At 33.5% G+C, this 20,938-nt stretch overlaps 2 protein-coding genes across 2 annotated transcripts in view; one reads left to right on the top strand and one right to left on the bottom strand.

Annotated features, from left to right (window-relative positions):
* Positions 1–16,481, bottom strand: part of GNAT3 (G protein subunit alpha transducin 3) — a 53,535-nt gene extending 37,054 nt beyond the window's left edge. Inside the window, exons 1-2 of the mRNA XM_045827393.1 lie at positions 16,364–16,481; positions 1,417–1,459 (exon numbers count right to left, since the gene is read on the bottom strand). Coding sequence (XP_045683349.1) covers positions 1,417–1,459; positions 16,364–16,481 — 161 coding nt within the window. The remainder of the gene's footprint in view (positions 1–1,416; positions 1,460–16,363) is intronic.
* CD36 (CD36 molecule) overlaps positions 1–20,938 on the top strand; it is a 296,355-nt gene that overhangs the window by 117,385 nt on the left and 158,032 nt on the right. The window lies entirely within an intron of this gene.

Below are 20,938 nucleotides of genomic sequence, written 5' to 3'. Positions count from 1 at the left end.
ATTTAGATCAGCAATTTTCAACCCTTTTATCTCATGGCATTCATAAACTAATTGTTAAAATTCTGGGTCACACCAAAAATATATATATTTTGCTGGTCTGACAGAAAAATAGGTATAATGTTTATTAATTTACCAAAATAATAGTAATTGGCTGCTGTTCTTGCCCCAGAGTGACTTCTCAAAAAAATAGTAATGCCCTGGGCTGGCATAGCTCAGTGGATTGAGCACAGGCTGTGAACCAAAGTGTCACAAGTTTGATTCCCAGTCAGGGTACATGCCTGGGTTGCAGGCCATGACCCCTAGCAACTGCACATTGATGTTTCTCTCTCTCTCTCTTTCTCCCTCCCTTCTCTCTCTAAAAAATAAATAAATAAAATCTTTAAAAAAAATAATAATGTACCTTTTCTTGTATGCAAGAATTTATGATACTAAGAATTAACCAATCAGATGTAATCTAATTATTTGATGTGACCAATAAGATGCAACTTTAGTAGGTAGAGGACCTATATATAGGGTGGGACAAAAGTAGGTTCAAAGTTATTCATATGGAAATAGCATAATAATTAATAAATGAAAATATGAGTAAACTATGTTTTATGTACTAACAACTGTAAACCTTTTTTGCCCCAACCTGTCCTTACGGTTCAACACAGGGCATGCACATTGGACAGCTATTGTTATGTTGGCAGTAGTCATTTTTTAAATTTGGCAGTCTAAGGGAAAAGAGGTCAATACTCTCAACTAAATAGTCAGGTGCTGCATGTTTTAAAAATTCTTGTGTGCCCTGGCCTGGTTTCTCAGTCAGTTGGAGCATCATCCTGTACCAGGGGTATCCAACCTGTGGTCCATGGGCCACTTGCATCCCAGGATGGCTATGGATGTAGCTTGATGAGAAATCATAAATTTACCTAAAATATTATAAGAACTTTTGTAGTTATGTGTCACAATGTATTTAACATGTGACCCACAACAACTCTTCTTCCTCCAGTGTGGTCCAGAGACACCAAAAGTTTGGACATGACTGCTTACACTAAAAGGCTGAGGGTTTCTTTCCAGGTCAGGGCACACACCTAAGTTGTGGTGCATAGGGAAGGCAACCAATTGATGTTTCTCTTTCATATTGATGTTTCGCTTTCACAATGATGTTTCTCTCTCTCTCTCTCTGTCTTTCTCCCTCCCTCTCTCTTTCTTTCTCTCTCCCTCTCTCTCTCCTGCCTTCCTCTTTCTCTCTCTATAAGCAATAAAAAAATGTCCTTGGCTGAGAATTAAAAAAACAATTCCCATGGAACACCAGTTGAAAATCACAGACTTCGACTATCAGTCACATTTCCCAGAGGTATTTATTTTAAGAATGATCAGATTAAGATGTATAGATATTAAATATTAAACATTTAAAATAATATAATATATACTTACTTCATTTGTTTAACAATAGTACTTTTTCCAGATTCTCCTGCTCCTGCAAATGAAAAATGGTAGTGTTATCAACTGATATGCACCAAATTCACATAGGTATTAAAACTGTGGCATCGCTTTCTCATGGGTAAACCTTTAACAGACAGCTCTCCTATGTAAAGCAGGAGAATAATTTTTCTGTCAAGTCTTGAAAGGTATTAGGTGTTTACTTTCCAGTGTAGCAGAAGTAAATAAAATCCACCTACCTTATCAGACATGGGTTGGACTTAAGGTAGAGTATATATTCTGAAGCTAGAATTACATGTCATCAGGAAAAAATCCTGGTATTGTTATTTGAGCATATTTTGCAAAGATTATATCTCCTGGATTTATATCCCTAAGGGAATGGTCCAAACTTTATAGTTTCTAGATAACTCTCATTCTTCCAGGATGCTTCTGCATATATCCTATTGGATTAAACAACAGCAATAAACCACATACAAAATCTAAGCAATAACTTTTTATTTCCAGAACTATTTAAAACCTATTAGGATTGAAGTAGGAACTCTTGTCTTCATCATCATATTTGTGTTGCTACGCAGGCATTTTCTATTCTGTTTAAACAAAGGAAAGTTGCTAATAACAGTAAACAAACCTAAAGAGCCTATAAAGCAGTTACATTTTAAACAATTAAATAAATGCGATAGGACTCAAGAGGTTTCATATAAAAATGTTCAAAATCATTAACAGTATAAGGATGGCTGACATATGAAAAGATACTAAAACTGAATATTACTCCTGAGAGTGAAAATGAGAGAATTTGATAAAAATTATTACAATATATAGGATATTGAGTATAAAAACAAACTTTTTAGTTTTTATTTATTTGTGAGTTCTAGACATGTGAGGGGTGAGGTGTGGAGGAGCCAATTCAGACAACTTCTTTAAGTTCGAAAGTTCTGGTTTTACAGAGAGGAGAAAAGCAAGAAGTCAACAAGAGATGGTGAAGTCTTATAACACAAATTTGTTTATAGAATTTTTAGATGGAATTTCCAACAAATCTCTGAAATATTGAGGATAGCTCAGGATTTTGCAACTGATACAAAATCATGTGTCTTAGAATGTGTCCTCAGGTTACAATTATTGATAAAAATATGATATTAAAATGTATTGACCAAGGTCCTGGTCTAAAATGCTAATGAGTAAATTTTTAGTCATCTCATAGTAAAGTCTGTATTTTTTAGAGAAGTGAAAGCCTGATATGTTACTGGAAATTTCAAAAACTGGGTCACAGGACATTTTTTAAGTCTCAGTTGGCCAGTTGACATTGGACAGATATTAAAAAGCACAATTAAGGCAATTTAAAAATATCCTAGGAAAAATCCAAATTCAGAAAAACTAATAGACATAGAAATATATAACACACCTAACTGCCTTGTTTTACCAAACTGAGTATGATTTTATGTAAGCAAAACTGATGTGAATTTCATTTAAATGACATCAGAATATATATTGAAGAAGAGGACTCTGACTATCCTATTTAGGTTTTTGAAACTTAAAAAATTTTTAATTAAATTATTGTGATGACATTGGTTAATAAGATTATGTAGGTTTCAAATGTACAATTCCATGACACACATCTGTATATTGCATTATACCCACTTCCCCAAGTCAAATCTTCCCCCACTGTCTCTCAATTTGTCCTCCTTTTCCTACTCCATATTTTCCTGAACTTCTGTTATTCTACTAACTTACAAATTATTCATATATCACTTTAAATTTTTTCTGTATATCTTCCATCACTACATGGAAAATTCCACCAAGTCTTTGTTGTTTTTTTCACTGATGCATCTGAAACACCTAAAAGAGTATCTAATAGTAGAATCTCAATGAAAGAAATGAAACTTTTAAATTTACACTTAAAAAATATCATCTTGCCTTCTGTATTACATACTATTTTTCACATTGAAAGGTTTCTTCCTTATTTGCAATTTTTTAAAGCTGTGATTAATGCTGTAACTATACTTCATAGCAAATTTGTTTTTTCTCAAGCATATCTAAATGTATCTAGTTTCTGCAGTTATCTAAAATAGATGTCTGCCATATAAAACATTAAAAAAATCAGAGTGGTGAAGGTATGGGAAATAATATTTCATTATCTGGTGCTGATACACAGATCCTTCCTCTTGGGTAAACCTCTAGCATTCTTGTCTTTATGACTTTATGGTAGTGTGGTCTGTACCACACATTGTGCAATTTGACAACAAAGTTGATTAATACAAAATCAACCACATTCTGTTAACTTAATCACATATTACATTTTGTTAACCTGATCAAACACACGCTGACAGGTCAGGCATAACCATCTCATTTAATAGAGGTTACTTTGTCCAAGACAGAAACATTTCAGAATAAAATAAAAATCACATTATAATATCAACTTGTCAGTTTTCATAAGAGAACTGGCTACATTCTTTTACATGGCTGAGCATTACTTGTTTGTGAGAGTGTTAAGAACAAATCAACGAACTTTGTACAATATCTTGGTTTGCTGGCTTTAGATAATTTGCTTTTTTGCTCCAGGCTGTGTATCACTTTGAAAGAAAAGTTATTAATGAAGATTATAAAACTGTCCTTTAAACCCTTTAACAATAGATGTTGATATTAGAAATTGTAGCATCACCCTATGCAGGTGACATATTTAAATAATATCTTCTTATAATTTTCAATTTTGTTATATTAAAACATGCAGAGTTATAGGCACATGGGAGGAAAACCAATGGGCCCAATAAAAACTCCAGAACTTGTCCATGCTGGTGCATTTAATATTGTATTTTCTTCTATGAGAATATAAATATTAAGAAAAAAATTTTGGAGTAACTCCAAGACTGAGAATGTCTTATTTCTGACTATCAAATACATTTTTTTAAATGTTATAATACCTGTGATTTCTAAGTGAAGTGAAAGTAATTCAGATAATTTGTATTTAAATAAATTATCTACCTTGAGAATAAAAAAAAACATTTCTAAAATGATTTTCCAGAATTGTACTAGTATGTGTGTCATGGACAAACATAGGATCAATTAAGAAACACTATGAATACATTAAAAAATTCTAAATAATTGCCCTGGCTGGCATTGCTCAGTGGATTGAGTGCTGGTCTGTGAATCAAAGGGTCATCAGTTCAATTCCTAGTTAGGGCACATGCCTGGGTTGTGGGCCAGGTCCCCGCCAGGGGGCATGTGAGAGGCAACCACACATTGATGCTTCTCTCCCTCCCTTCCCTTCTCTCTAAAAATAAATAAATAAAATCTTTTTAAAAAATTCTAAATAATCACAACCAAAATTTATTGTATTCATTCTGTATGACTGACTAATCAGATTTTATCATAACTTGTTGTGGGGCAAGGTGACTTTTTGACTGTGTCAGAGAATTAAGGTACATTCAGAATGATTTTCTATACTTTATAAACATGGTCTACAGGTAATCATACTGATGCTATCTGTCAAGATTCCAAAGATATTTCTGAGGCTAGGTGGCATATTATTATGGAAGGATTCTTTATAATTTAGCTGATCATTCATGATGCATCTCATGTCAGCAGAATAAGTAAGCATTTTTTTATTGTTGTGCAATTACAGTTGTTCTCATTTCCCCCATTACTCTCCCCTGCTTACCCACCCCCACCTTCCACTTCCAATCCTCCCACCTACTATCCTGTTGTCTTTGTCCATGAGTCCTTTATACATGTTCCTTGACTTGACCCTTTTTAATAGCTTATAGTTTTCTTGTAAAACTATATGTAAACATTAATATTTCCATTGGAAGTTTTTATAAAAGGTATCTGAATTATTCCTTGTTTTCTGGCAGTGATTTCATGGTCTAACATAACAAAATTCCTAAAGAAAAGCCAACTTCTCCAAGATCTCATTTATTATTGGAACTCTATTGCAAAACTTTTCAGAAATAAATTATTGAGTCCCATTCTCACAGTGATTCTAGGTCTTAGTGCACAATAACCCTTCCATTTTTGTAATATTAGATCATGTTACAGTGCCAAATATAGATACCAAACAGCACGCTCACATAGGCTGAGGACATCCTGAAAAAACCTCTTCCTTCCAAACTGTAGTAATCACTAAAATTATATTCTGGGTCCAGGAGTACAATGGACTTTTAACAAAATATGCATGTATTTCTTTAATTATAAATTTTAATTAATTAAATATTTAAATTTATACTTAATTCATAATTTAATAGTCATAAATTATTCTTAGTAAGAATAAATTAGGAATTTTGTGCCACATTCTATTTACAAATGTCAAAACAATTTTAAAGCCTCATGATATCTATACCTATAACTGAATTTCAACTGAATACACTCAAGGCTTGAATGCTCTGATACAACTTGTTAAAAGAGGAAAAGTGAAAATAAACACATTGACTTCTTACTGTCATGCATAAAACATTTTGTAGGCAGTTTTAAAATCACTAATGGGACAGTATAAAGGAACCTTAGAAATCAGCTATGTGCATGTTTTCATTCTAGCATGAGAAAAGTGAGTCCAGCAGAGATTATGATACTCATCCAGATTTAATTTAAGGCAAAGAAATTAGGTCTCCTAACTCCTATATTACTGCCTTAATGTTGCTTTCTTTTTAACTATGCACTACTAATGTCAAATCAAAATGACTTAGAGACATAAATTATTTTAAATCAACATGAAAGCAGTGTACTTTCATAGACATATTGATATACAGTATCTGTCACCTGTTTGTAACTGTTGACACTTAAGATTTATAAGGTAGTCTTTATTTGATCAATTTAATTTTTTCTACTCTTTTTCATGGCACAATGACAAAAGTATTTGTCTCTGCAATATGACAAGTATTCTAGGCTTAGGGTAGAAAAATACTCATGTTTTTGAATTACATAAATATGAACTTGCACTCATTTCTTACATAGACTGGGTGCTTTGATCATATTTAATATGAGAGTCAGTATCTTTTTTAAAATAAAAGGATTATTAATGTCTGCCTCTTAGAATTTGGAAAGATTAAATTACAGATATAAAATACCTAGAACATACTAACATATAGTGAACTTTCAACAGTTTCCTGTATTTGAAGCAAACTCCCTTTATTAAGATAAGTTTGAGTATAAAATCGTCCATTCTTTTAACCTTTTCTTCTAGCACATGAATTTATACCCTTACCCTCTGAAACACACCCTGTGCAAAAGTTAATGCCCTTCTGAAGCACTGGCACTGAAATTTTGCTGCTGATATCAGGAGATTCATCAACAGCACTGATATTCTGATGTAGTACAACAGGGATAGAGCCTAGTTCTGCCTTGCTTATGGTATTTGTATTTAAATATTGGGTTGGCCGAAAAGTCCATTCAGTTTTTTCCATAAAACAAAACACACATTTTTCATTTTCACCAGTAACTTTATTGATTTGGATATTTTGAGTATGTTGGCTATCTCCTACTATTGGCTTTAGTGGGTAGAGGCCAGGGGTGCTACTAAACATCTTCCAGTGCATAAGACAGCCCCCCAGCAAAGGATTATTTGGCCAAAATATATAGTACCAAGAAACTTCTCAAATCACTTTTGACACATTTGATCAGTCACAGTACTCTCCATAAATTGCACAAATTTTTTTTGCATTTCAGTTGTGTTTTTACCTTTCTTGAAATAATAAAGCATAATAAGTTAATGACAAGCAAGCACTGCTAAAGCCATCCTATGGGAAATAACTAAATGAATTTTTTGGCCAACCTAATATAACACTTTTACCCTGACCACAGTGATTCAGTTAGTAGGGCATCATTCCACAAAGCACAATGTTGCTGGTTTGATTCCTGGTCAAGGCACAGGCCTGGCTTCTAGGTTTGGCCCCTGGTGGGGGCATGTTGAGAGTGTGTATAAGAGGCAACTGATCTAACATCTCCCTCTCTCCCTTTCTCTCTCCCTCCCCCTTCTCAAAAAATAAATAAGTAGCTAGTGATTGCTAGCTATTAGGGAGATGCAAATTAAAACCACAATGAGATATCACCTCACACGAGTCAGAATGGCCATCATAAACAAAGCAACAAACAACAAATGTTGGAGAGGTTGTGGAGAAAAGGGAATCTTAGTGCACTGTTGGCAGGATTGCAGACTGTTGCAGCCACTATGGAAAACAGTATGGAATTTCCTCAGAAAACTAAAAATGGAACTGCTTTCTGACCCAGTAATTCCACTGCTAGGATTATCCTAAGAACCCTGAAATGCCAATCCAAAAGAACTTATGTACCTCAATGTTCATAGCACACAATTTACAATAGCCAAGTGTTGGAAGCAACCTAAGTGTCCATCAGTAAATGAATGGATCAAAAAACTATGGTACATTTGCACAATAGAATTCTATGCAGTAGAAAGAAAGAAAGAGCTCCTACCCTTTGCAACAGCATGGATGGAACTGGAGAGTATTATGCTAAGTGAAATAAGCCAGGTAGTGAAAGACAAATACCATATGATCTCATTTTTAACAGGAACCTAATTAAGAAAATGAACAAGCAAGCAAAATATAACCAAAGACACTAAAATTGAGAACAGGCTGACAGTGACCAGAGGGGAAAAGAGAGGGGATTATAGGGGAAAAGGGTGAAGGGTTTGCAGGAATTATTATAAAGGACACATGGACAGTAAGTGGGGGGTGGAAACAGGGGAGGGAGGTGGGGAGTGCTGGGGTGGGAGAGAAGGTTGGGGGAAAGGCAGAAAACTATACTTGAACAATAAAAAAATGTTAAGAAAATAAAATAAATAAAATAAAATTTGGAAAAAAAATAAATAGATCACTTTTCTTAATAGGGATCATGACCAGTTTGCTTTCTTGACCCTTTTCTTTGTAATTTAATCACATTGTTTATGAGACTCTCATACTGAGTTTGTAGCAGTTAAATATTTCTAATTTGTTTTTTACATCACCTCTTAACAAATAGATTCTTCCACATAATATATGTGTATAATTGATTTTGAATCCCAATTAAAGATATCAATTAAATTCTACTTTGATCATTTGGGCCAAATATTTCTGCTTATTGAGATCACTGGGAATTTAGCACTTGTCTGTCACTACATCCTTTCTTCCAAACTCTGAATCTTACACAAGTGTGAAATGCTGTCTTACCCACTTTCACTCAACTCTTTGAAAAAGCATTGAAAAGGAAAAGATCAAGGGCAAGAAACTATGTAATTTCTATTAATCATCATAACTCCTCGTTCACTATCAGTAGTCAACAATGTTAAATGCTTCCTATTAAGTATGATAGCTGCTGTAGGTTTTTGTACATGCTGTTTCTCTGGTTAAGGAAATTGCCTTCTCTTTCTAGTTTAATAAGTTGTTTTAATGAAAATGAATGAAATAGGTTTATCTATAGTGTATGTGATTGTGTATTTGCATACCCTTTTATAGTAATGTTGATTTTTCTTCTTTAATTTGATAATGTGAATGATATTAACTAATGTTATAATAATATTTCAACCAGGCATTCTTGACATAACTTCCCACAACACCATTTAAAAAAATATTTTATTATGGAAGAAAAAGGGGTTCTATGCAAAGTAACCTCACAGGGTGATCTAATAATTAATTCCTATTTGGGCATATCATAGTGGGTAGTTGTGCCCTAGTCATATACCTTCTTTAGTAAATGACTTATCTTTGTCTTAAGCAAGATCTGTCCATTGTTTTTGTACATTGTTTTATGTTAACACACCTTTGAAATGTGGAAACACCCTCAAGAGAGCTTCTTAACTGTCCTGTGATCCAATCCACACCTTGCTTTTTCCTACCTGCATGTATCCTTCCTTACATTCCCTCCTTTATCTCAAATGCATAAAATAAGCTACAAAACTTATTTTCAGGAGCATTTGAAATCTTGCTCGCTGGCAATTGTCATCAGTTTGGCAATACTTCACATAAACTTCAATATGATGCCCAATAAACTTCTATATAATACCCAATAATCTGTATCTGTCTGATGATTAAAGTCAATGTAAATATTTTAGCAAAAGTATGCTATAACATTGTTTTTTTTTTTCAGTGTATCACATCAGTAAGATTATGATGTTAGATATATTTGTTTGAGAAAGAATGTTGTGGCCATGTACTACATTTTTTTTCTAATGAAGTTTTATTTGAATACTTTGAATTTTATATTGGTTTTAAAAATATCTGACAATACAGAAGTGGGCAAATGTAGATTTACAGTTTTGCATACTCACAACTGTAAACATACTTTTGCCTTATGCTGTATTTAAAACAGTATTTGAGCATTCTTGGATTTTAAAATATCTTTCTAAAATGTCATCTTTCTTATCTTATTAGTCTATCTTTTAGGCTAAAAAAGAACTAAAATATAGAAGTATGTCATTTTTCCTACATAGATCTACTTTAGATAGGGACAGATAATAAAAACATAGATGATAGATATTTGTAAATGTGTCCATTAATTGTTGGAGTAGTCACACACACAGGTTTTTATATAAATTAATGCCTCTGAAAAAAGGCCTTGGTTAGTTACATGGTTATCCTACACACAATGGCTATCTGGAAAAGGGACAACAGATAATTGAGTATATCAAATCTATAGCTCTCACTCTAGTTACCCCTTCTAATTTCCAGGCCCATAGATATTCATCTACTGAATAGATATCTTTACTTGATTATTCTACAAACCTTGCAGATTTGAATATCCCAAATTATTATTACTTCTTTTATTTTTTCCACAACCTAAACTTTGTCCCTTATTTCATATAGTGATGAATAAAATACTAACCATACCTAATTCTTCCCTTAATTATTTCTCTCACTTTCAGTTAGCTATGAAATTCTGCTTATTTTGTTTCCTAATATCCTTCAAATCTTACTTCCAAACTTGCAGTTTCTGCCTTAATTCACAATCTCATCAAGTATTTGATCAGTAATCACAATTTCCTAATTACCTACCTACCTCAGTCATCTTCATAATATAATAGCCAGGATGAACTTTGACAAAAAAAATTCAAGTGTTATCCTCACATTCTTAAAAATTATCAACATCTTCCTATTGCCTTAAAAATAAAAATCCTGATGGGATGACATATATAGTTTTTTTCTAGCTCCATTTTCATGTGCCAAATGTATGTATATTCTTTAATCACTATGAACAACTTATAGAAATATTTTATATTCTGACTCTGTCATTCTTTCATACTTATGCATTCATGCTTTCCTGGTGCTAAGCAGGCTGTTCTAAGTAGGACTTCAGTGAAGTGCAGAAGCAGACATGTTCTCTGTTTTCGCAGTACTTAGAATCCAGGTACTAAATTAAATCTCACACAAATAAAAATTAAAGTATTTGTTCTGTAAACTAATTTGTGATCTAGAAAGTAAATTACCTTCCTGAGTTCTCATTTTCTTTTTCTCTAAATAATCACAATAACAATATCTAATATATAGGATTTTCTTTTAGAGTAAAGACAATAAGAACCAGTGGGGGAAAAAACAGACATATGAGATTCATTTTATCAGAGAGAGAGAGAGAGAGCTATGACTAAACTTTGTGGCAAAGGATCAAGAAGAGAAGAGCGGAAGAAGACTGAAATATTGATTTGATATAATGAGAAAAAATATTACTGGGGAACTCATAAAAACATAAAGTTTGGGGATGAATGGACACCAAGATAAACTTAGAAAATTATTTTGACATCTCCAAACTCCAGTCAGGTCATTGATAAATAACAGAAATTTGCAGTTGTAGATCAAGAAGCTGGGCAAAAGAAAGGGTGTTAGAATCACTCTTTCAGAAGTGATAGCTGAGCACTGATGTGAGGTGCCCAAGAGAAAATACAAACTGAAAACCTAAAAGGTCCAAAAACAAACCTTGATGAGTGAAACCACTTACAAATGGAGACAAGCAGTATCAGTGAAGTGGAAAGTGAAGGGATATGAAAAATGAGAAGGTATTGCAGTGTAATGGGAGTTAAGAAAAAAGAGAAATTCAAAATTATTGAGGTCTGAGTTTTGTGAATTGAGAGAAAAGTATAAAAATTAGATCATAATTAACTGAAGAGAATGCAGAGGATAATAAAAAATAGAGGCAGTAAAGTGTGAACTACTTGGAAAGTATTTCAATTTTAACTTTTAAAAAGATGCCCATGTAAGGTGAATTCAAGGGGTTTATGGAGTCAAAGATTTTTAGGCTAATGGAGAGAGGTGCCAGGAGGAAAGACCCAGTAGAGAAGAATTTTGAAATGGCAAAGAGACAAAATAATTCATAAAACAAAATTTATTAAGTATGGAAGAAGACAAAATTTATAGCACAAAGGCTGAAATTAGCCTTAAATGAAAATGGAATAGCACTGCTTTGTTAAAACTGGTTGCATTAGGTGATCAATCACTACCTTGTACATGAGAAGTTACCTATGTTGAGGTTGGAAGGGAGGAGATTCTGGATAAAAGTGAAGCTGGGAATGCAGATACTTCTGCCTTTTTCAGTATCTTAGTAGAAAAGTAGGAATAAGCAAAATAATTATCAGCCCAGCTAAAATTAAAAATCAGGAATTTGTCAGCCAGAAAACTAAAACTGGTCTATCATTTTATTTTATATTATGTAGAACTGAAGAGAATTAGGAGTTTATATGGGATGAAAAGGTATTAAATAGCATCACTTGGTGGAAATCACTGGGAATAGTGTCTCAGAACAACAGTAAATGGAGACCCTTGAGGGATTATGCAGGGTTGAGGTTATGATATTAATTAAGGTACAGGTTTAAGGGGATAGAATATTTCAAAATTTTAGAATGAACATAGCTAATATGGTTGATTCTGACTGAAGGAAATATAATGAGTCAAAGAACTAAGTCATTAAGTGTGGAAAAGTACAAAATTAGGGTCAGAGAGTGACATTTCCAGATATCTTAAAAGAGGAACAATTCTAGATAACAAGTTTATTTCACTTGAATATAAAATATTGAGGCTGGAATTAAACCCATGTCTTCTACTTTATTTGCTTCAGGATCTAATAAATAGAATGAATACTATTGTACCTTGATGAGTCTCACCCTCAGTTTCACCTTGAATCCTAAATGCTTCCTTGGTTTCAAATCCTATTTGATGTATTTATGTGTTAACATTTGGAGGAACCTTAAATAAGAGGATGGATTCTGAGTTTGCATCCAAAATCTTAACTGGAGGGATATTTTATTTTATTTTCTGTAAAACTTGGGGTCTCTACACCAACAAAGGTTTCACTATACTCCTTCTCTCCTAACTGCTCATGCTGCTTATACAAACGTTTAAAAATGTACAGTATTGTTCTTCAATCAATAGTTCAGTGCTTGAATGAAAAAGTATATATAAAAATGTTGTCTGATATAATGAGATAGAGAGGTTCTGTTAAATTAACAAGACTCATTCTCAGCAGGACAGGATACTTAATCTCATTAACAAGTGTTATCCTTTGACTAAATATGGAATACCTTGATAAACGGTTTGAATCTTTTATGTGATAGACTTGTGAGTCTATGTTAAAGATGTCCTGAATAGTAGAGATAAATTAATCTAAAAAACCAGATATAAGCAAAACAGTCTAAGTGCTTTTTGCCTTTTGGGAAAAGGGACATTATAGCAATCTATTAGGTGCTGCCATCTGCCATTCTTTATAAATAAATGCAAAGAGCCAGATAATTGAAATAGTAATTAAATTTTAAAACAATACAACTCAGATGGCACCATTTAAAGTATACAGTGTGATGTATACAGTGTGAAGTACATAGAAAAGGAATTAAGGATTTTAGAATTGAACAAAAGGAACACCGATATGAACAGTCCATGATAAAGTTGGAAATCACTGGCTAGCAGCTAATTACAGTATCATAATGGAGAATTATAGAGTGTACATGGCAGAATTTCAAATATGAAGGAAAGAGAGCTCATTTTTTTTCTCTTCCTCCCATGGAGCTCTGAATCTAATGAGCGCTTGTGATGGAAATTTACAAAAGTGAAAAAAGAAAGTAACATGGCAAAATAAATCAATTTTAACTGAAACTTAAAAAAAGAGAGGAGACAGAAAAAATAGAAACATGATTCATACCAATCCTACTGTTAAATGATAGGTATCTGTTTTGAATAGAATTAAAGTTTACTCAAACATCTAAAGTAAAGATAAAAAAACTAATAGAAGTCTACAAAGGAGAACATTTTATTCATTAGAATTTGTTTTACTTATTGAAATGTACTCTTTTGGGGGCATCTTTACAGGCTAACTTTACAGGCTAACTTTTTAAAGCATGCAACATTATTGTCTTCATAGCAGCTATGAAATGAAGAATATGTGAGTCATCTCCAGTGTTTCCTAGAAGCCTGCTTTTGGCTAAAGAAACAGATCTGGAGTCTCTTCTCTAATTTTACTAAATGTCTGAAAGGTGTAATAAAAAAATAAATGTGTCTGCTAGGGGATCCTTTATTTATAATATAGTGCTTTGATAACTCTTTAGATTCAGTGATGTATTGTGTCCAGTAATACCAAATGGTACATCTACTACACAGTATGTGTTAAATTTGAAAAGCTATGCTATTTGTTTAGAAATTAATTGGGTAATAAGAGGATCACCATAAGGAATAAATTCTGTCAAAATGTTTTAGATTTCTACTTCTTATAAAAACAGAGTTAGTTTCAGGATCTGATTACTAGAAATATGAACTGGTTAGTACCACATTACATACTCATTGATAAACTTAAAAATATTGTTATTCAGGCCACACTGATGAATGAGAATCATTGTTTCAATGACAAGAAAAAATACACACATTTCACTGATGAGGATATTTGAGGGTGGATGACGAGGTTCAGTTTAGTTCCACTGAACACTTGTATGATGTATTAATGAGGCCAAATTGAATATTTGAGCTCAATTAAATTCGTTTGATTAGAAATATGAAAATTGAAGCAGTGTTGTTACAACACTTTGTTGTTTTGAAATGTAACAATTTAATCACTGTAAAGAATTCAAATATAGTCCAGAAAGAAAAGCTTAGTCAAGTGTTTGGAATATTATGGAAACAGGACAAGCCTAAGAGAATTTGATTAATTTTGCATAAATGAGATGTAACTGAAAAGTTCAGTGCACGTATTGTTGAAACCCAATAAATCCAAGCAAATTGTATGGTAACATTGGAAGTGAATTCGTAAAATTGTTATTGTCTTGGGAAAGTAAAAGATGCCATAGTACCACTAATGATTCTTTTATATGTGTGGTACCAAAAGTTACCTTTTCTTCTGCTCTAACCTATCACTTTAATACAAATAATAATAATCAGTGTATAAAATGTGTCTATTCTTTGAAATTTTATTGAAACATGAATTTTAAGGTATTTTATCACTACTTCTATATCACTGTTCTTAGCACAAGAGGCACACAGAATGCATTTGTATGAGTGTTTGGCTTTCCCTTTTTACATTTTATTTGCTTTTCCTGTGTCCACATTACTTTCACTCTTGATCAAAGTCTCCTAGAATACTTTGGAGTCTTATGGAAAGTATATTGGCTGGTTTGCCAAGGACAAGTGTGTGCCCATAGGATCTGTGAATGAAGGGAGAAAACATCTTTTCCTTTGAGAAGCAAGTGCAGGAAATCCCACAGTTAGCATCTGAGACACTTGTCACTGGGAACAAAAGGACACTTTAAGAAATGAGGATATTTTGTTAGAGAAATTTCACAATTCTCAATGAAGTCCTTTTGCATATAACTAGGAGGAGGAAGAACATACAGCTATGATTAAATTAAAACTCTTGTTTTGTATTCTTTTTCTGTCTTTATTTTTATTTCAAAAACATTTCTCTTCCAGTGACTGCTACATGTGAAATATTTTTTTTCTAAATCATTTATTTTATTTTATTTTAATCATTGTTCAAGTACAGTTTTCTGCCTTTTCAATTCCATCCGACCCACCCACCCCTCCCCACCTCCCTCCCATTACCCACCCCCCTTAGTTTTTGTCCATGTGTCCTTCATATTTGCTCCTGTAAACCCTTCCCATTCTCCCCAGAAATTCCCTCTTCTCTCCCCTCTGGTCACTGTCAGTCTGTTCTCAGTTTCAGTGTCTTTGACTATATTTTGCTTGTTTCTTTGTTTTGTTGTTTAGGTTCCTGTTAAAGGTGAGATCATATGGTATTTGTCTTTCACTGCCTGGCTTATTTTGCTGTGAAATATCTTTATGTTTGGACAAATATGTGCCATATAGATTATTTTCAGTATTTTATTTCATTAAAAATTTATCAAATTTATAGTTGTGGTAAAATACTGTGCTGTGTTTTGAGAGAATGAGAAGGCAAAAAAGACCTAATTCCTTACCTGAATGAGTTATAAAAATTCTAAAAGTATTTAAATGGAGTATTTTTCAAGTATGCAGACAATATCACAGGTAGTGTTCAGAAACATGAATAATACTATTAATATAATTTAAAGTCCCTTATAGTTACTTGTAAAATAACTTTGGACTAATTGGTTTTAACAGCATAAGTAATTCAATAACATTAACTCAGATAACAAATAACATATTTCTGCTCAAACAAAACATTGTAAACCTTTATAGCTTGCAATTAAGGGATTGTTTTCAGTATTATAAATATGACATTAAGAAATTATTAGTGTGCAATAAAATAATAAACATTTATGAGTTTTTGCTTAATAATAAATTGTATTATTGACAGAGAAATTGAGTCATCTAATAAAGATTTGTCTCTCTACTTAACAAAAGATCATGTAATAAATACTAAAAAATAGTAAATATTTATAAAGTCCATTTGTTTTCAAACACATTTTCATAATAAATATTCCATATGGTAATACACTTAAAATAAAATTTGAAAAGGTAAATACAATACAATCAAAGACAACATTAGGGGTTGAAAGCAAAAAGAAATAAAATACTACCTAATAACAGCAACTTTACAGTTCTTGCATCTCGTTCAGCATCCTCCTGAAGCTTTTTCTCCAGTTCTTTTGATCTTTTGGCTGACTCCTTACTCTCTGAACTAATTCCACTTCCCATCTTTTGGTGTTAGATGCGTGTCAGTTTATTTGCTCAAACTTTTTCAGATGTAGAGTGCAGCTCTGGCTTGAGTGCAGGATGCAAAAGCAATCCTCTGCTAAAGTACCCAGCAGCCCATTCCCTCAGGGTCTAAGATTCTGCTTTGACTAAGTAGATGATTTCTGAGCTCTCACCTGATCAAAGGGTGTCACCTGATCAAATTAAATGGTCAATTCTGGTACATCTTTCCAAACCTGCTCATCTTCCTTAAATAATGGCATTCGATAATATAGAAAGTTGTCAAAATCTATATTCTAAAGATAATATGCAATGAACAGTTCAAATGAATGTTTCACACTAATAGGCAATCTTTAACACTGTGATTTTAACCTCTTATCACTAAACAACAAGTTTACAAATTATTTTCAGATGTTTGAGTCTTCAAATTCTTTATAATTAATATTACAGTCAGAATATCTGTATTGAATCATCCAAATTTATAGTCTCACTATGATTAGATTATGATTAAGCATTGTTGAGAATCTCAGTATTTGTCAGTTAACTAGAAAACAACTTTAAAAAATGGAAACATATAGTTTTTATGTTTATACATATTGTTGTATTGCCACAAAGAATTCAATGCACAGTTTTCTTAAATTATTCATTTTTAGTCTCACAGGATGCATCTCTATAAACTGAATTTTTACTGCTCATGAGAAAGCCAATCCATCAACTTTAATTGAGGACCCACTTGGTGCAGACACTGAACTGTGTTCAATTTAGGTAGTGCATTAATTCTTTGAGGCCATTAAGCAACAACTGCTCTTCTGGAAGGACTTTTGTTGATTTGGTACCCAGGGAATAAAAAGCAATGTTCTTTGAAACAGAAAAGTAAGAACAGTAAATATATTCAAATATATCCCATGCCTTTCAGCTACCACAATAGATACCATGTACTTCTTGAAGATCTGCAAGCTTGGAGATGGAGATTATGCTGTACAATGTTTTTGTTGTACATAAAGTTCTTCTTAGCAAGCCAATCAGTTTTTCTTAGAAACAGATTTGACTACCTGAGGCAGCAGGCAAATCTTTCAATGGACATTTTGGGATCTAAATGGCCTAACCTGAAAATGCTGGAATATAGTCAGTCCATCAACATGCGTCAGTACTGTTTACTTTGTGGGTCACTGGAAAGTTTGAACAGGTGGGTTTTTGCATATTCATACAAGAAGAAAATAGGCTGTCAAATTGAATACATATGCCTGCTTTGTTTATTTTTTCACACAAAAAAACATGTATTAAACTGCAGATACATAAGCATAGTCAAAATTTTCTGGATTTTATCCCTCCAAAGCCATGTTATGATAGTGTAAAGTGGAAAAGTAGGTATGCGAGAGTTTGTGAAAAATATGTGGTATTGCATTTACAATATAAAGGGCCTGCCCCAAACGAGCAAGATTTGCACAAACTAGTTTATCTACGCACATGCATGAACAGAGTCCACTCTGATAGAAACACAAAAGAACACAAACATTAAAGTAAATCTCTTTTTGCCTGTTGTTCTTATATCAAAATTGAATATACATATATTTTTAGTACCCTGAATGTACAAAATTCTTGGGTGTTCCATAGCAATTATGAAACTGACTAGATGCTTTCTGTATGTGCACTCAAGTAAATATACCCCATAGCTTTTTGGTGGGGACATACCCTGGCTTTGAAAGGATATGCATTTTACTAAGAGTTCCTAAGAGGGTTACTGACTAAAACTGACCAGACATTTCAGGGGTAGAAGTGTACATATTCTTTATTGTATAAAATTATGAAATAAGACTTTTCAGTGTAACCAAGAATATTTAATCATCAACTTTATGAGATTATGGTGTGTGTGTTTTTTTAAAGATTTTATTTATTTATTTTTTAGAGAGGGAAGTGAGGGGGAGAGAGAGAGAGAGAGAAACATCAATGTGCGGTTGCTGGGGGCTGCGGCCTGCAACCCAGGCATGTGGCCTGACTGGGAATCGAACCTGCGACACTTTGGTTTGCAGCCCGCGCTCCATCCACTGAACTACGCCAGCCAGGGCTATGGTGTGGTTTTTTTCATAAGTGACTAAAAAATGTTGACATAAAATTCAGATGTGTCTACATCTAAGGAAGGGAGTTTGGAGTGAACCAGGAAGAGAAAGGCCCTTTCTCAGCCCTCTCCCATGGGTGCCTGGGACACAGCTTCACTAATAAACTGAAGTTGTTAGTCCATGTTGTTTCACTTAGGATTATAGCTTTTTGGACTTAAAAATGATGAAAATAAAATAATGAATTTTACTGGAGTGGTAACAATGTCTTAATTAGCTTAGATGTCCTCTATATTATCTGGCATAGGACTAGCCATAGAAAATGCTAAAAAACCTATTTCTTGCTAATGAATTGATAAGATCTAGAGTCTTTTATTTGTATTGTGCTATGCTGAGGTGACAGTATGGTTAGGGGTTCTTTCCAAAGATTAATGTCATAGGTCTCTTAATACTCTAGAAATTTTAGAGTGGTTAAAAATTCAGTGAAAAAGCCCTGGCTGGTGTAGCTCAGTGGATTGAGCATGGGCTTGCAAACCAAAGGGTTGCAGGCCAGGTCCCCAGTAGGGTGCACACAAGAGGCAACCACACATTGATGTTTCTTTCCCTCTCTTTCTCCCTCCCTTCCCCCTTTCTAAAAATAAATAAATACAATATTTTTAAAAATTCAATGAAAATGTACATTGTTAGTCTGAAATAATGTCAATATATGCAACTACAACTGTTAACCCAACATTTATACCTTCTATCAGCCATAAAATTAACAACAGCACACTCCTTTTCTAACCATAAATCTTATTCTATAGTGAGTGAAAATTCATAGATGTCAACAGGAAAACTAGGTGCTTTATATTCAGGGAAATATGTGACCATAAATTTTGTTTTTATTGAATGCAAGAAGCTGTCTCAGACACTATCATGAAAGGGTTCCAAATATTAGCCAGCTGAGAGACAGATTGCCCTGTTCACGTGCACATGTGCACACACTCGCATGCACAACTGTACACATGCATAAGGAGCAGGAGACATTGTGTTGGAATATCATGATTTTTTAGAATAATTATTTTTTTCAATGTTTATTTTTCTTAGAGGAAAGGGAGGAAGAAAGAGAGGAGGAGAAACATCATTTGCCTCTTGTACGCCCCAGAGGTGGACCTGGCCTGCAACCCAGGCATGTGTCCTGACAGGCAATTGATTCAGAGAACTTTTGGTTTGCTGTTGTGGCCCAACCCAATGGGCCACACCAGCCAGAGCTAGAATAATTACTGAGAATAACTTTTAAGAAACTTATTGGCTTTTTGTTTGTTTGTTTTGTTTGTTTTTTGGAATCACATCATTGCATGATTGGGAATATTGTCTTTTGGCACCAAGAGGTGCAAGAAGGAAACACTGACTTAAAGTAAAACACAGAGAATAAACCCTCAGCTCTTAAGGTCACTGAAAAACCACACACCTGCATGGAATGAGCTGTTTTTCCCCATGCCACTTTGGGGCAGGCTGTCTGTGAAATCTTCAGAAGGAGACATTAACTTTTGAAAACTATAAATAATCACTATTTTAAATGTATAATTCAATGCCTAGCTTGGGATGACAGACAATTATTTCCCACCAGGCTTTAATATTGATATTTTAGCCTATGCTTTTTCAAATGTCTCTTTTGTCAGTATCACCTGGGCTTCTGCAGTCATGGGGCTTGATTTCCCCTGAGCATATAACATGTGGCTGACTACAATGAGTGGCTCCAAAGGCTCAATTTCCTCTGGAAATGATCAATACAGGCTGCTATCTGTATCATTTTTATTTTGTTTTCATATCATACAGAAGTTGTTGACTTTAAGCATTGGGTCCCTGAGTGGTTTGAGTCCTAGTTGCCTTAGCAATGACCTTTATCCTTGCATATTCCCATGAAATTTGAGGCAAACCCTCCCTCCTTTGCTAATGGTACTCAAATATGCACTTCTGAGAGCTCTGTGCATGGTATTTCCTCCAGATATTTCATGCCTTTGGAGACTTCTGAGAGAAGTCTTTTGGATCTTGAGGGAATAGCCACACAAAACACCAGCCAGGGCTACAAAACTTTGTTTCAAATTAGCACATTCAGATAGTGCAATAAGTTTACAATGCCAACGTTAAGCAGCTCTTGTGTCTTGAGGTAATATAAATATGTATTTTTATTTATTGGACTTGATTTCTACCTTATGCTCAATACTCTTCTTTATAGATAAGATATTATTATATATAATGATTTTGGGGAATAAATAATGTTGTAGGCCTAATTGACAAGGAAGATGAGAGTCATAATCACTTCCCAAGGGGCCTCTTTTTTTTTGCCACAAATTCCCAAATTGTCTCTCTCAAGACTTTTTATGTCTCTTTAATACATTTCCACTATATATTCACTTAACCTTA

Source organism: Phyllostomus hastatus, unplaced genomic scaffold (genome assembly GCF_019186645.2).
Source record: "Phyllostomus hastatus isolate PE091 unplaced genomic scaffold, TTU_PhHast_1.1 phas_scaffold_78, whole genome shotgun sequence".
In the NCBI taxonomy this organism is placed as follows: domain Eukaryota; kingdom Metazoa; phylum Chordata; class Mammalia; order Chiroptera; family Phyllostomidae; genus Phyllostomus; species Phyllostomus hastatus.
This window is presented reverse-complemented; position numbering and strand designations above follow the sequence as displayed.